General features: G+C 41.3%; 1 protein-coding gene across 5 annotated transcripts in view; it reads right to left on the bottom strand.

Moving 5' to 3' along the window:
• LOC111138613 (MRS2, magnesium transporter) overlaps positions 1-8,068 on the bottom strand; it is a 37,096-nt gene extending 29,028 nt beyond the window's left edge. For 3 of the 5 annotated variants that reach the window (XR_002640048.1, XR_002640047.1, XM_022490626.1), the window contains exons 1-4: positions 7,879-8,068; positions 6,048-6,121; positions 3,102-3,138; positions 1,825-1,937 (exon numbers count right to left, since the gene is read on the bottom strand). Coding sequence is in view for 3 of the 5 variants with exons in the window: in XM_022490626.1 (XP_022346334.1) it covers positions 1,825-1,937; positions 3,102-3,138; positions 6,048-6,121; positions 7,879-8,068 (414 nt within the window). In the remaining 2 variants the exon portion in view is untranslated. Of the gene's footprint in view, positions 1-1,257; positions 1,263-1,824; positions 1,938-3,101; positions 3,139-6,047; positions 6,122-7,878 lie in introns of all 5 variants that reach the window. The other 2 variants (XM_022490627.1, XM_022490628.1) reach the window with 2 other exon arrangements.
• Between the last annotated feature and the right edge of the window lie 6,225 nt (positions 8,069-14,293).

The raw sequence follows: 14,293 nt of genomic DNA on the forward strand, positions 1-14,293 counted from the left end.
AAAAAAAAAAAAAAGGTAAAAATAGAGCTACCCTATGATCCAGCAATTGCACTGTTGGGTATTTACCCAGAGAATACAAAATACAGATTCAAAGAGATAGATGTACTCCCATAAATTATAGCAGCATTATTTACATAGCCAAGATATGGAAGTGGCCCAAATATCCATTGGTTGATGAATGGATAAAGAAGATGTAGTATATGTGTATCATGGAATATTATTCAGACATAAGAAAAAGAATGAAATCTTGCCATTTGCAAAGATATGGATGGAGCTAGAAGTACAATGCTACGTGAAGTCAGAAGGACAAATACCAGATGATTTCACTCATAAATGGAATTTAGGAAAGAAAGCAAAGGAGCAAAGGGGGAAAAAAGGAGACAAACCAAGAAGCGGACTCTTAACTATAGAGAGCAAACTAATAGTTACCAGAGGGGAGGTAGGTGGGGGGATGGGGGAAAAAGATCATGGAGATTAAGAAGTACACTTGTTATGAGGAGCATTGGTGATTAAAATAAAACTTAGGGGCACCTGGGTGGCTGAGTTAAGCGTCTGCCTTCAGCTCAGGTCATGATCCTGTAGTCCCAGGACCGAGTCCTGTGTCGGGCTCCCTGCTCAGGGAGGGAATCTGCTTCCCTCTCTGCCCCTCATCCTGCTCATGCTCTCTCTCTCAAATGGATAAATAAAATTTAAAAATATAATAAAAACGCTGTTGGTATTTTGATAGGGACTACATTCAATCTGAAGACTGCTTTGGATGGTATAGACATTTTAACGATACTTATCCTCCCAATCCCTAACACATAGTATCTTTCCATTTCTTTGAGTCATCTTGAATTTTTCATCAGTGTTTTATAGTTTCAGAGTACACATCTTTCACATCCTTGGTTAAGTTTATTTCTAAGTATTTTATTATTTTTGGTACAGTTATAAATGGGAGTTTTCTTAATTTTTCCTTCTGCTGCTTCATTGTTAGTGTATAGAAATGCAACTGATTTCAGGTGTGCCTGGATGGCTCAGTTGCTTAAGCATCTGCCTTTGGTTCAGGCCACATTCTCAGGGTCCTGGAATCAAGCCCCGTGTTGGGCTCTCTGTTGAGCGGGGAGTATGCTTCTTCCTCTGCCTCTCCTCCCACTCATGCTTGCAGTCTCTGTTTCTCTCAAATAAATAAAATCTTAAATCTTAAAAAAAAAAAAAGGAAGAAAGGAGGTCTGATGTTTACTGCAGGACCCACACCATCAAGAACCATGTCTCAACTATTTCTGAACCCTAGACTTTAGCTCACTAAAATTACATAGGTTCAAATTTATTCTCAATCACTACATAAAGTCAAATTATATTTAGTCTACTCTCAGTAGGCAGGGGAAGATACAATTTATTTTAAGAAGCTTTCAGTTAAAATAAAAATTTAAGTTAAAATGATAAACTTCAGGAGATATTCCTGATCTATTTGGAGAACCAGAATGTTCTTGGTAGCTGAACTTATACTATGATGACATGTAACTGCATACAACTGAACATGTCTATTATAAATCATGATTCTTTCTCTTATTTCAGAAACTAGAGCCCAAATTCAAGCAGTGAGAAAGAACAGAGACTGCACTCATAACTTTTCCTACATAAAACAGAGCAGAGTTATGCCTTTCACATATAGAATCCACGAAAGAGTTACACTACAATGACACATTATAATATAAAGTATCCTATGTTTCACACAGCCATTTCATTACAGAATTGCTTTTAACCTAGATATTGCTCAAGAGGGCTAAAAAGTAACATTTTAAAGACTCCAGTGAGAAACGTAGGTGACATAAAGCCCTTTACCTCCATTCTCATGATAATCCTATTGTTTCTGGTTGTGATGCTCATCACATGCTGAAACCTCAAATCTCTGGCTTGAAGACCTAATTCTTGATATAAGTCAGTTTTCTTCTTTTCTATAAAAGAAATATTTTTAACAAAACAAGTGGGCCAAACCAATTAATGGAAGACTTTAGTATCAGAGCACCCCTCCCATCATCATTTTCTACTACCAGAAACAAGCCAAAAGGAGTCTTTTTAATAGCCATTTTTACCTCAAAAACATAAAAATTTGGTCAAACCCTAATTCTTTTTTCATCTTATTCATACTTCATAAAATTTCTTTGCATTTAGATGTCTCTTGGGACCAGTATAAAAAGCACAGCCACACACAATTAAGACTTACAATATCAATTTCTAGCTCTAGAGACAGGTCATTTTTTAAAAATACGGATTATTTTACGTTCCATTGTTTTACGTTCCAATGTTTTCTATATTCAGTATTTTAAATCTGTGAACAGAGAATTCAGTTTTCTTGGTTCTTGGACTAATATAAAATGAGAAGACAGTTGGTTTTCTCACTAGATTCTCCCACCTGAAAACTAACCTTATTACCCAAGAGAAAGCACAATGGATGAAGAAACTCAAGAAGTGATTAAAGTAGCATGTATAGTTGTAGTGTCCAATCACACCTGCGACAGAGCACTAAGTAGAACAGTCATTTGAAGGAGATAATGAGCCAAAAATACCCCAAATTTCCCACCAGGATCTCAGCAGCAGCAGGAACAGGATCATGGGGCTGGAAGCACATGGGAAATCTGAATGAAGCCTGCATCTGAGGTCAGAGAGTAAAGTGATGCTTAGTTTCCTTTTACAAAGTCACTGTCCGTAGGCGCCATCATCAGCAGAGTGCCATGTAGTGCCCTGTCCCTCCAGGCTTGTCCCTCATTGCCATCGCAACATCAGCAGTATTACATAAATCTGCCTCAAATGTGGAACAGGAGCTGTACATGAGGACTAGGGTGTAGAAAGGGAGACTAAAAAAGTTCCTGTAACTTTCTGTTAGAGACAAAGTGGCTCCTGTTAAAAACCAGAAACCAATTCTGGGAGAACACGCACAGTCCAGGTGTTGCCAGTTCCAATTAGGACTAGTGGACAAACGCAGAGGATAGATCTCTTTCAATACACCCCTACACACAGAGAATATTCTACTCAAAACACTGCAATTTCTTGATTTCCATGAGATTCACTCATTCACGGATTTTTAAAAAGTGAATTATAAGACAACGAAAGATACTCACCAAAAGAAGTAACATTTCCTTCTTTGTCAAATTTTGTCTGAAGAGAGAAAATAAAAGCAAAATATTATTTTCTCCCAAATGAGTATGCTCTTTATAGTATTACACCATATGGTATTATGAGAGCTCCCAAACGCGGAAGTGCACAGGTAAGCCTTAACTGCTTCTTTAGGTTAAATTCGGTTATGAGTTAAAGGTTAAAAGAACCCCTTTTTCTTCTGCTAGGACAAATGTGACCTTTGATTAACTTTGTCTTGGTTCCCCCGGAAGTCTGATAAAGGAGTATCAGTTGTGTTACTAGGCAACATTGCTCATGGTAAAAATGCCCAATGCCTGGTAGATTTCATGGAACAAGGAAGACTATGAAAGAATTACAGATAGGAAGCCATCCCCCTGCTTCTCCCTCAGTGGGGTGGCTTTTACAACTGGCCATGTTTCTTGCAGGAACCCTGCATTGGCCTTGGAGATGATTACAAGAGATATCAGCACTAAAAGGCATAGGGATTCTAAGCTAAGGTGGAACTCATACCCACCTTTAAGAACATCATCTCCTTGCACCTGAACTGTCAAGCAAGGTCCAGAGAAACCCCTGGATGGCTGCAAGGACTTCTCTGGAAGGGGAAACACCTGATGCTGTCCTTTGCATTTCCTATCCGTTAGCCTTCTGAACAGAGTGAGACCAGATGTGGCTTATCCTGTGACTCTAAGTACTGGAGGCTAAGAAGTCTCTCTGGTAAGTGTTGCAGAATCAACAAAGATTTACAGAAAAGGCCTCTTCTGGCTTTTTATTTATTTATTTGTTTGTTTGTTTGTTTGACAGACAGAGATCACAAATAGGCAGAGGCAGGCAGAGAGAGAGAGATAGGGAAGCAGGCTCCCCGCTGAGCAGAGAGCTCGATGCGGGGCTCGATCCCAGAACCTTGGGATCATGACCTGAGCCGAAGGCAGAGGCCTTAACCCACTGAGCCACCCAGGCGCCCCCTCTTCTGGCTTTTTGAAGAGAGGACATGAAGCAGAAAATATATTTATTTCCTATAAAGCAGAGGAAACATTTTTCTGAAATACTTGTCCACAAGTATTGAATACTTGTCAAGTTTGAATATGTGCTGGAATGTACTACTAAATTACTACTGAATTATTAATTACTACTAAATATGCATGTTCGGAAAGACTCTAAGGTATAGCTGAAGTTACACGTGCTGGGTCACTACCAAGGGAATGTATGCGTGCTCTGTTAACAGCAACAGAATAAAACCCCACAGTGCATATTGTAGCTTGTTTTTCATGAGCAAAGGTTAGTATGAGTACCATAAGCCATCAGTGTTAAAGGCAAATTATATCAAAAGAAACTTTATTTTGTGTAATAGACTAACTTTCCTCAAATTTATTTCACAAATAATGTATCTGCTGTAGAAAATTTTAAAAATATATCACATGAAATAAGATAAATTTTAGAGAAAACGATACCAGTATTTTACTGAATGTCCTCCCAGACTTTTCCTACTCATATATATTCATGTTATACTTTTCTGCACTCTCTCTTCCATTTTCAACTTGAGTATTTTTGCATCTCAGTATTTATCTTCACCATTTTTCTTTAATGAAATATTTTCTGATAAAAAAATCATACAAACTGATTTTTTTTTAATGTCTATCTTGTAAAGTAACATCATGTAGAATGAGCTGATTAGCAAGCTCTCATTTCAAACAGTATCAACTAATTTTCTTTCTTTTTTTAAAATTAACATATTACTTGTTTCTGGGGTACAGGTCTGATTCATCAGTCTTACACAATTCACAGCAAATAGTATCAACTAATTTTCTTAGGTGTTCTTGGTATACAATGACTTCACCTGCAAAGAATCTTCTTTCAATATTTAATATTTGAATCTATTCTTAACCAAACTGGCCAAATGTTCTAGAACATTGGATAACAGTGATAACTTTCACATGTAATTCTGGAGGTTATGTTTTTTGTATAGTTTATAAAGAAAATAAACTTATGTAAATAAGCCTATATAATGACGATGATGATGGCTAATATATATATTGAATGCTTACAAGGGTGAGGATTTTACATACAGTGTGAGTTAGTTCACAGCTCACAACAATTTGATAAGGTAGGCACTATCACCCCCAGTTTACAGATAAGAAAACAAAGGCATAAAAATGTTACCATACCCTGTTCAGGTCCACCAAGTTAATAGTAAGAGGCACAGCTGAGATCTGAATTTAGGGATGCTAGTTCATAACAAGCACATTACTTTTTTTAATTCAACTTTTTTTTTTTTTTGAAAAAAGTAAAGCCTGACAAAAAAGTTGCAAGAATATCTTACAGCCAATTCCCCTGTGACTTTCATCTAGAATGCTAATATTTTGCTAATATTTTTGTTAATATTGCTAATATTTTGCCCCAATGGCCTAATTTTTTTCTTTCGAGAATATGTGGTTGTGGTACACATTATTTCTTATGTCTTATTTTATTTTCTCCTGATACTTTTCAGAGACCGTTGCAGAGATCATGAAACTTCAAAGCATCCACTCTTAAAAATTACACTTCACTGCCTTCAAAATACTTCTGCATATATTACGTTGCATAGCACAGGGTCAAGCACCTATGGCTAATAGCCTTCAAGGACTTTACATAAATTCACAAGGAAATCTTGAGTGGGAAGTGCTGAGCTGTGATTTGAACAAACAGTTCTAGGATTAAAGAAAACCTCCACAGTCAGTCAACAGCAAAGTTTCAAGGATGCTGTTAAGTGAATCTAGCAGACATCCAGGTCATTAGCTAGGCAAAACACAAAGAAGAAAGGACTTACAAGTATAATGACTCACTATAAAACAAAAAATAAGTATTATCTTGGTGGACCAGTCCAACCCAGTTAACTCAGTAAGTATGGGAAATACTTTGTGTAAGTTATCAAATGTACTACCATACATACTCACCACAGTAAACACTGGGGCTACACTGGCCAAAGTGGCTTGAGAGACATCGGAAGTTCTAAACCGGTGCATTTCACCTGAAGAATAAATTAGAGAATTCTCTGTAATCATACAATAGATATTAACATATGGCTACAATATAACTGTCCTATTATATGGTCTTCAGACTACTTTAATTTTTTGGAAACTTTTTCCTAGAGGAAAAAGAAACACTCTTACTTGCTAATGTTAACATCTGTTGGGGATTAGGTTAGATTTGGCAGGGAATGGCTTAGACGAGGTACTAGAACAATTTATGGATTCCAAACACTTTTATTCTAAGTATTACTGGTATCTCAAAGTCAAATGAACAAATGCGTAACAGTGTTTTGAGATTAAAATGTTCATCTTTTTTGCATAATTTAAAAAGGCTCTTCATGAAAATTATACTGGTACATGTATTTTAGAAAACACGGATCTTAAAATACCACCAGTTTCAGCATTCCAATATTAGGATTATTTGACCTATAAGTTATGAAACCTAGATTTTACTTCCATATTAGCTTTTCCACATTACATAGTGACTACTTATGAAATAAGCCATTGAACTGGAGTGCAGACCCCCATGAACTGGAATGAAGAAAAATCCTTATTTGAAAATCAAAATTTAAAGTGTGATTAGACTGAGTTGAAGTGAGTTCTGAAGTGTAATCACATAAATTTAATGACTGACAAGGGACAACATTCAAAATACTGAACATAAAAGCAATGGACAGAAAGTGTAAAAATATTACCAATTATTTTCTGCTTCCAAAGTAATCATGCGGACTCTATGGAATGTGCAGATATATTCTCATTTCTGATCTTATTCCTTCCCATTACATATAGTGTCTCATCTGAGGTTTGTTGTTTCTCAAGTTAGATAAAGTGTTTCCCCACGTTAGATAAAATGTTTCCATTGAGATTCATTTGCTAATCAGCCACAAGTTAGATACAATGTTTCGGGATTCTGAATCTCAGTGCTTGTCTTAAAACAGCAGATGGGCTGAAACTGGGTTCCCAAGAGTTACTAAAGTAGGGAATATGGGGAGTACCCCAGTTCAGTCTCTTTAGTGAGTGTGGGGAAGGTGGTGCGGTTACTTGAGAAGACTTTTGAGCATAAAACTGAGAAAACTTGAGAACAGCGCAATCCTTTCGAGAGCCGTACATTTTAATGTCGCCGGTTTCTGAGCAACATTAGCACCTACATTCTGACATTTGTGAAAATGTTAACATATCATCATGCTTCATCATTTGGCGAAAAAATAAATAATAAATAAATAAATAACTCACTCACTCCGATTCCTCCTCCTCCCCACTACTCTGACCCCTGCAGCTTGTCACGCCGTACTTGAAAACAGATTTTTCTCAGGAGCAACTGTTACTATGAAATCTTTAAAGTTTTCAGCCTCATCTACAGGTGCTTCCCCATTCCTTAAATGAACTGGAAAAACGCATCAACGCGCAAAGGGGAAAAAACTGGGAAGAAAAACACTTAGATAAAGGTTAACCTGTCGTTAAAAAAAAAAAAAAAAAAAAAAAGAACAAAACTCTTCCCGTAAGAGCACTCCAGCGGGGAGATCTGCAGCGGGGAGATCTGCAGCTAGGGCGTGAGGGCCCCAGGGGGTCACGACGCACCGGCGGGTCCGCACTGGGGGCCACCAGCACTCCCGGACGGGCGCCCCAAGGGCAGACCCGGGTCCGAGGCCTGCGCGGGGTAGCCACGGCCACGCCGGGTGGGGTCGGGCGGTCAGGTCAGGGCCCTGGGGACACCGCAAGACCTGCGTACTAGGCTGCGGGGCGGGGAGCGCAGTACCTGCCACGCGGGGCCGAAGGGGTGCGCACAGGGGCGCGGCCCGGCTCTGCCTGAGGAGTTGGGTCGCGCGGCCGCAGACGACAACGGGGCGCGCCCCAGGGGTCAGACTCTGGGCCAGAGTACACAGTGTGCGCCGGGGCAGCCCCACGACGCTGGGCAGCAGCCGGCTCAGGCTCCGCAGGCATTCCATGGCGCTGGAGCGAGCAGAAGGTTGCCCTAACACCCCAGGCCCTCATGCCGGTCAGTGGCTGGTTAGCCGGCACGGACGCGACCCGGCGCGGGCGCTTAAGAAAAGTACGACCGCAGCGTACTGAGCATGCGCGGGCCGCGTTGCGCCTGCGCCTCCCCTATCGCGCATGCTCGGAAGGTGCTTTGAGGGGCGCGCTCCTTGCGTCCCGTGGCCAATCAGAGTTCGCGTCTCGTACCTGGAAAGTGCGGGGGGACGGGCTTGGGCTGGCGGGCGGGGCGCGCTCACCTGTGCGGCGGGGGCTGTCGGACCTAGATCCGACTCTTGCGCCCTTGGAGAGGTCAGCGGCGCGCGGGAAGGTTTATCCCTAGTAACCAAGAGTGTGAAGAAATACTCGGGCTGCGGATCATGCTTTGCAGTTTCTGGAGGATTTTCATACAGATGATAAAATGCGCAATTTGGAAGTGAGGACGTTATGCCCATTCCTAACTCAGTTTGCATTTAAATTTATTGTAGTAGAAACAATTAACTGCACTATGGAATGAGAGTCTAAACTTGTGCGGCTCAGTATTGAGGAACATAAACCCACAAGATTTACACTCTGTATTTAATCAACTGTAAGATAGTGTTAATTTCAAGGAGAAGTTTAACACTATGTACCACCAAGAAAGAAAAAATGCTGATAAATTATGCTTTCTAATTACATCATTTCAAGACTCATCCCAATTTTGGTCTTTAAATATGAAAAAAAAAAAGTAGGTTTTAGAAGTGATTAAATACAGTATACATTTTTTAAAAAGATTTTATTTATTTATTTGACACACAGAGAGAGAGAGATCACAAGTAGGCAGAGAGGCAGGCAGAGAGAGGGGGAAGCAGGCTCCCTGCTGAGCAGAGAGCCCGATGAGCAGAGAGCCGATTCCAGGACCCTGAGATCATGACCTGAGCAGAAGGCAGAGGCTTAACCCACTGAGCCACCCAGGTGCCCCTATATGCATATTTTTAAGTTAATAGACTTGTCCCTTCCACAGTAGTGATACAAGACAGACATGAGTTTCACAGATTTCCATTCAATCACTATGTATAAACACAGCTAAGGAAACAAAACAGAGAGCTTTCTCATTTTTCTTTCCTTTTTTTCCCTGTAGGGTATTGAGAATGAAGCTGAATTAGGAAGCCAGTAGACAGAAGCCTTCACAGAAGAGAGGATGTTTGATTTTAGCATTGAGAGAAAAGGAGAACATAAAGCATTAAAATCCAGAAAGAACCTACCTGGTAGATTTTTCATTTTACTAACAGCTTCAGTGATGAAACATATCTTCCAAAAACATGCCTTCAGAGACCACTCTATGAGATAATGTGATAATTCTTTAAAAAAAAAAATAACCCTAGCTCAGTGAGACAGCTCTGTTTAAGATAACCTTGCAAAGTCTTAGAAAAGCTCTGGGACCGGGCCAGACTCATAGACTTGCAATTCATATCAAGGATTTGGAATTTAATCTGGGAAGGGTGGGAGCCATGGGGTGACTTCAATGAGCAGAGAAGTAACGATCTGATCTATGTTTAAGTGGATCATTCTGGCTATGTGGGGAAGAGATTACAAAGAATTAAGTGTAGAGATAGTGATGATGGTGTGTGCCAAGGTAGGTGATGGGGAAGGGGAGACAGGGCGAGCTTGCTGCTACATAGTGAAGACTGAATTGACAAGATTTGCAAGAGGGATTAAGTAAAGAGGTGAAGAAGTTGATTGCAAAATATTTTGCCTAAATAACTGGGCAATCATGGTGCCATCTACTAGAATGGAAGAAGTTTAGTTGGAGATCAGTTTATTGGATGGCATTTGCTTCTGGACGTTAAATTTGAAAGCTCTGTTAAACAGATGTCTGAGCAGAGATATCAAGTAAACAGTCTGGAGTTTGGGGGAGATGTTGGTGGTAGACATATATATTGGGGGCCATATAGAGGTATTTAAAGTCATAAGGGTAAGATCTCTTAGAAAGTGAGACAGCAAACAGAGAAGTTCTTATGATTGAGCTCTAGATCCTCTAGCATTTAATGGTTAAGGATAAGAGAAGGATCCAACACAAGAATATGAAAAGGGGTGGCCAGGAAAGGAGTAAAATCAAAGGGTGGAACCCTTGAAGCAGAAGAGTTTCAGGAATGAGGAATTGCTCAATTATGTCAAATGCTACTGACAAGGAAGCTGAGAAATGAGCATTGCCTCTGTTGGAAGTGACACTTTGGAGTTTCCTGGTGATCTTGGTAGGAACAGTTTCCATAGAGGGGTAGGGAATGGGATCTGGATTGTCATCTTCCTATTCAACCCAAGCCATGACAGAATCCCGGAAGACTTCTGTACCTGTATAACAATTTAGCCTTCAGCTTCTTTAATCCCTTTCCTTAGCTCTGGAGCTCCAAAGCATGTCAGTTGCCTCAAACCAGGCTCACACTCTGACTGTGTTCTCATCCAGAACTGTTTTGTGTCAGAAATACCAATAATACACTCTCTGACCCTAACGTCCTGGAGGCTTTATACCCACTACAATTCTAGTCTCCCATCAGACCCTTGCCAGCTCTTCTCCCTTCTCTATCTAGCCCAGATTATGTAACTCATCATCTGAAACCACTATGACTAGTACTTGGAACACATGGCATTCATGGGGTGTAATCATAGAAGCCACTTTATTTTTGCCCCTGCAAACCTGCTGAGTGGTGCTAGTCCTTCTCTGGCCTCTTAAAAACCTGGGTGGGTTCCATGACTCTCCTGGTCTCTCAGTCCTAATGTTCTCTCCAGCATCAATTCAGTAATTGAAAATGTCCACTCCATATACTAGTTTCAATTCAATAATTTGCAATATCAGACCCTATACACTAATTACTGCTGCAATCTTCATTCAAGAAAAGACTTGATTCCTCTCTTGTTGAGCCTGGAAGCAACGAAGAATTCTTGGTGTGGCTGGAGATCCCAGTCAGCTCCCCCAATCCCTTCCCACCTCCTTTCTTATTCTGTGGCTGCCATTTCTGACTTGCCTGGGGGCAGTGAGGCCAAGTAAGAATGAATGGAACATTTTTACCAAAAGATGGCATCGTGCTCTCTACAGGCAGGGCAGGTTTTAAAGCTGACCTCTTTGTGGGCTGGTCCAGAGTTCTCTGGAAGTCCTCCCCCTCCCCCAGGCCTATCTGGTGGCCATTCTTTTGATGTGAACAGTGACCCTCCTGATCATTTACAGAGTCTACCTCTTCTTGCCTCAAAGGACCAGGTTTCTCTCTTCCCCACATGCTGCTCTTTTGGGCAGGATACTTTAAAAAAAACAACCCAGACTGGTTTCCCATGGTCGCGTCTATACCCCAGGATTCGTGTACCATTAGAGGGAACACAGTTACTTCCCTGGCATAGAGCTGCTATCTATCCCCTGCTTAGGTATGAGTCTGTGTGACCTTTTTAAGCCCTTGGAGGGATCTTAAGAAGTTCCATTCACTAGACTTGAAGTGAGTGGAATCTTTCTCTGGAAGATTTTCTAGATTTTCCACATAGTGTCTGGCCTTGAGTCGTCAGTCTTCTAATCCTTTTTTGTCTTCCACTCAGATGCTAGGTCCAAGAGTTGTGTAATGGCTCCTGAGAATATTCACTTTGAAATTTACATCTGGTGATTCATCTGGTAAGGGACTATGGTGCTGCTCCACCCCCCCCAACCTTGACACCTCAGTGTAAATACATTCCTCAGCATCCTTGAATCTTTGTACTTCTTGGATTCACTGATGAACTTATTTCATAAGTACTTGTGGAGCCTATTTTAGGTTCTAGGGATAGAGGAGTGAAGGAAACAAAGTACCAATCTGTAATGAGTTGAAAACGGGCCCCTCAGAACCTCAGAATGTGACCCTATTTGAAAGCAGAGACTTTGCAGGTTTAACTAGCTAAGAGCCTCAAGATGAAATCATCCTGGATTTAGGGTGTGTCCTAAATTCAATGACTGCTGTCTTTACCAGAGAAAGGAGAGGGAGACTTGAACGCTCAGAACCAGGCGAAGGTGGGGGCAGAGACTGGCGTGACGCAGCCACAAACCAAGGACACCAGAAGCCAAAAGAAGCAAGGATGGATTCTCCCCTAGAGCCTTTAGGGGGACTGTGGTCTTGCTGAGATCATTAATTTTGGTCTTCTAGCACAGAGCTGTGAGAGGATAATGTTCTGTTGTTTTAAGCCTGGGTTGTGGTACTTTGTTTCAGCAGCCCTAGGAAATTCATATACTGCTTTCCCGTAGCTTAATCCTTAGTTGATTGGGGCCCATAAAATTCAAGTCTCCTGTTTTGACCTTAATACCACCTGATAATTATTTTACTACCTTCTCTTAGCAACCCCTCCCCACTTTCCCCTAATACTTCTAAATCTTTACTGATATGCTCAAACCTCTTTCTTTTTTTTTTTTATTTGAAGAGAGAGACACAGCGAGAGAGGGAACACAAGCAGGGGGAGTGGGAGAGGGAGAAGCAGGCTTCCCGCTGAGCAGGGCTCCATGCGGGCTTGATCCCAGGACCCTGGGATCATGACCCGAGCTGAAGGCAGACGCTTAATGACTGAGCCACGCAGGCATCCCATGCTCAAACCTCTTATTCCCGCCCAGCTCCATCACCAGATGGAGTGCTCTGCCATCATTTAAGGTACAAAATTATTTTGCTGAGGGGAAATACAGTGATACAGATCAGAAGTAAATTAGACATTATAGTTTTATGTTTCCCTCTGGTTTAATTTGCTGTTAAGTTCAGACTTCTGTGACTCTTTACTATCTGTTTTTTTTTTCCTTTTAGAAGATCTATCCCTTTAAAGAAGACATCTTCTTCACACACCGTAGACATTAAAATATCCAAATCTAATGTTACCACACTCCAGCGCTGAGTTAAATTTTATTTTTCTTTGTTTTACAACTTAAACATGTGTCCTGATCTCTTTGTGCCCATGACCTGAAACCACAAGGCCAGCCTTTAAACCACATCGTCTTCACACACACAGCACCTGCCGTGGTAAGTCGGCTTCTCTGGGGTCTGGCTCTGTTGTGATCCACCTGGCGGTTTCAGGCGAGAGCATCCCCACGTTTGAAAACTTTCTGGGACTTTGGCCACAGGAGGGAGCACTATTCCTATGCTTGCTTAATTATTTATTAACTATTTTAACACCTGCTTTCAGAGTGAAGTGATGCAGGGAATTCCTAACCTAAGAATCAGAAGTGCAGTGAGTAGATTAGTCAGGATCTTCCAGAGAAACAGACCAACAGCAGAAAAGGAAATTTATTATGAGGAATCGGCCCCCTTGATGATAATGTCTGAGAAGTCCCACGATCTGCCGCGCCGGCCTCTGCACACTGCAGACCTGGCAAAGCTGGTGATGTGAATCAGTCTCGAGTCTCAGGCCTGAAAACCAGGGGAACCCATGCTTTACGTGCCAGTCTGAGAGCAGGAGAAGATGAGAGCAGACATCCCAGGGTAAGCAGTGAGGCAGAAAGAAGGAAGTGGCGAATTCCTCTGCTTTTCTTTTTTTCTAATCAGGTCCCCTAAATATGAAATGATGCCCACCCAGGCTAGGAACAACAGTTTCCTGACTGTATTGATTCAAACGCTAATTTCATCCAGAAACACCCTCACAGACACCCAGAAATACTGTTCCACTGTGTCTTCTCAAGTCAGCCCATGAAATGAGCCATCACAACTGGATTACCCATCAGGACTCTTTTTTTTTTTTCTTCAAGATTTTATTTATTTATTTGTCAGAGAGGGTGAGCACAGGCAGACAGAGTGGCAGGCAGAGGCAAAGGGAGAAGCAAGCTCCCTGCTGAGCAAGGAGCCCGAAGTGGGACTTGATCTCAGGACAATGGGATCATGACCTGAGCCAAAGGCAGCCGCTTAACCAATTGAGCCACCCAGGCGTCCCACCCATCAGGACTCTTAACTCCATCTCCATTCTTATACATTGACATTCATGCCCACCTGGCATTGCATTTCTCTTAGTGATAATTTTAAAAAATCAGCGTGGTCAGGTAGCATTGTACACGAAAGATTGCTGTACCACCCAGCTGTTTTAAAGAAGTTCTTTGAATAAAAGTGTTAAAACTAAACTTTGAAGAGAGTACACGGTTTGTGCAGACATCTGGTAATTGATAAAGTCTCCATGTTTATATCCGATCTGCAGGTATATGGATTGATAAGGTGCTAAATCTGAGTCGGTGCTTTTTTTTT

Source organism: Enhydra lutris, unplaced genomic scaffold, assembly GCF_002288905.1.
Source record: "Enhydra lutris kenyoni isolate GAN:26980312 unplaced genomic scaffold, ASM228890v2 scaffoldscaffold93, whole genome shotgun sequence".
Taxonomy (NCBI): Eukaryota; Metazoa; Chordata; class Mammalia; order Carnivora; family Mustelidae; genus Enhydra; species Enhydra lutris.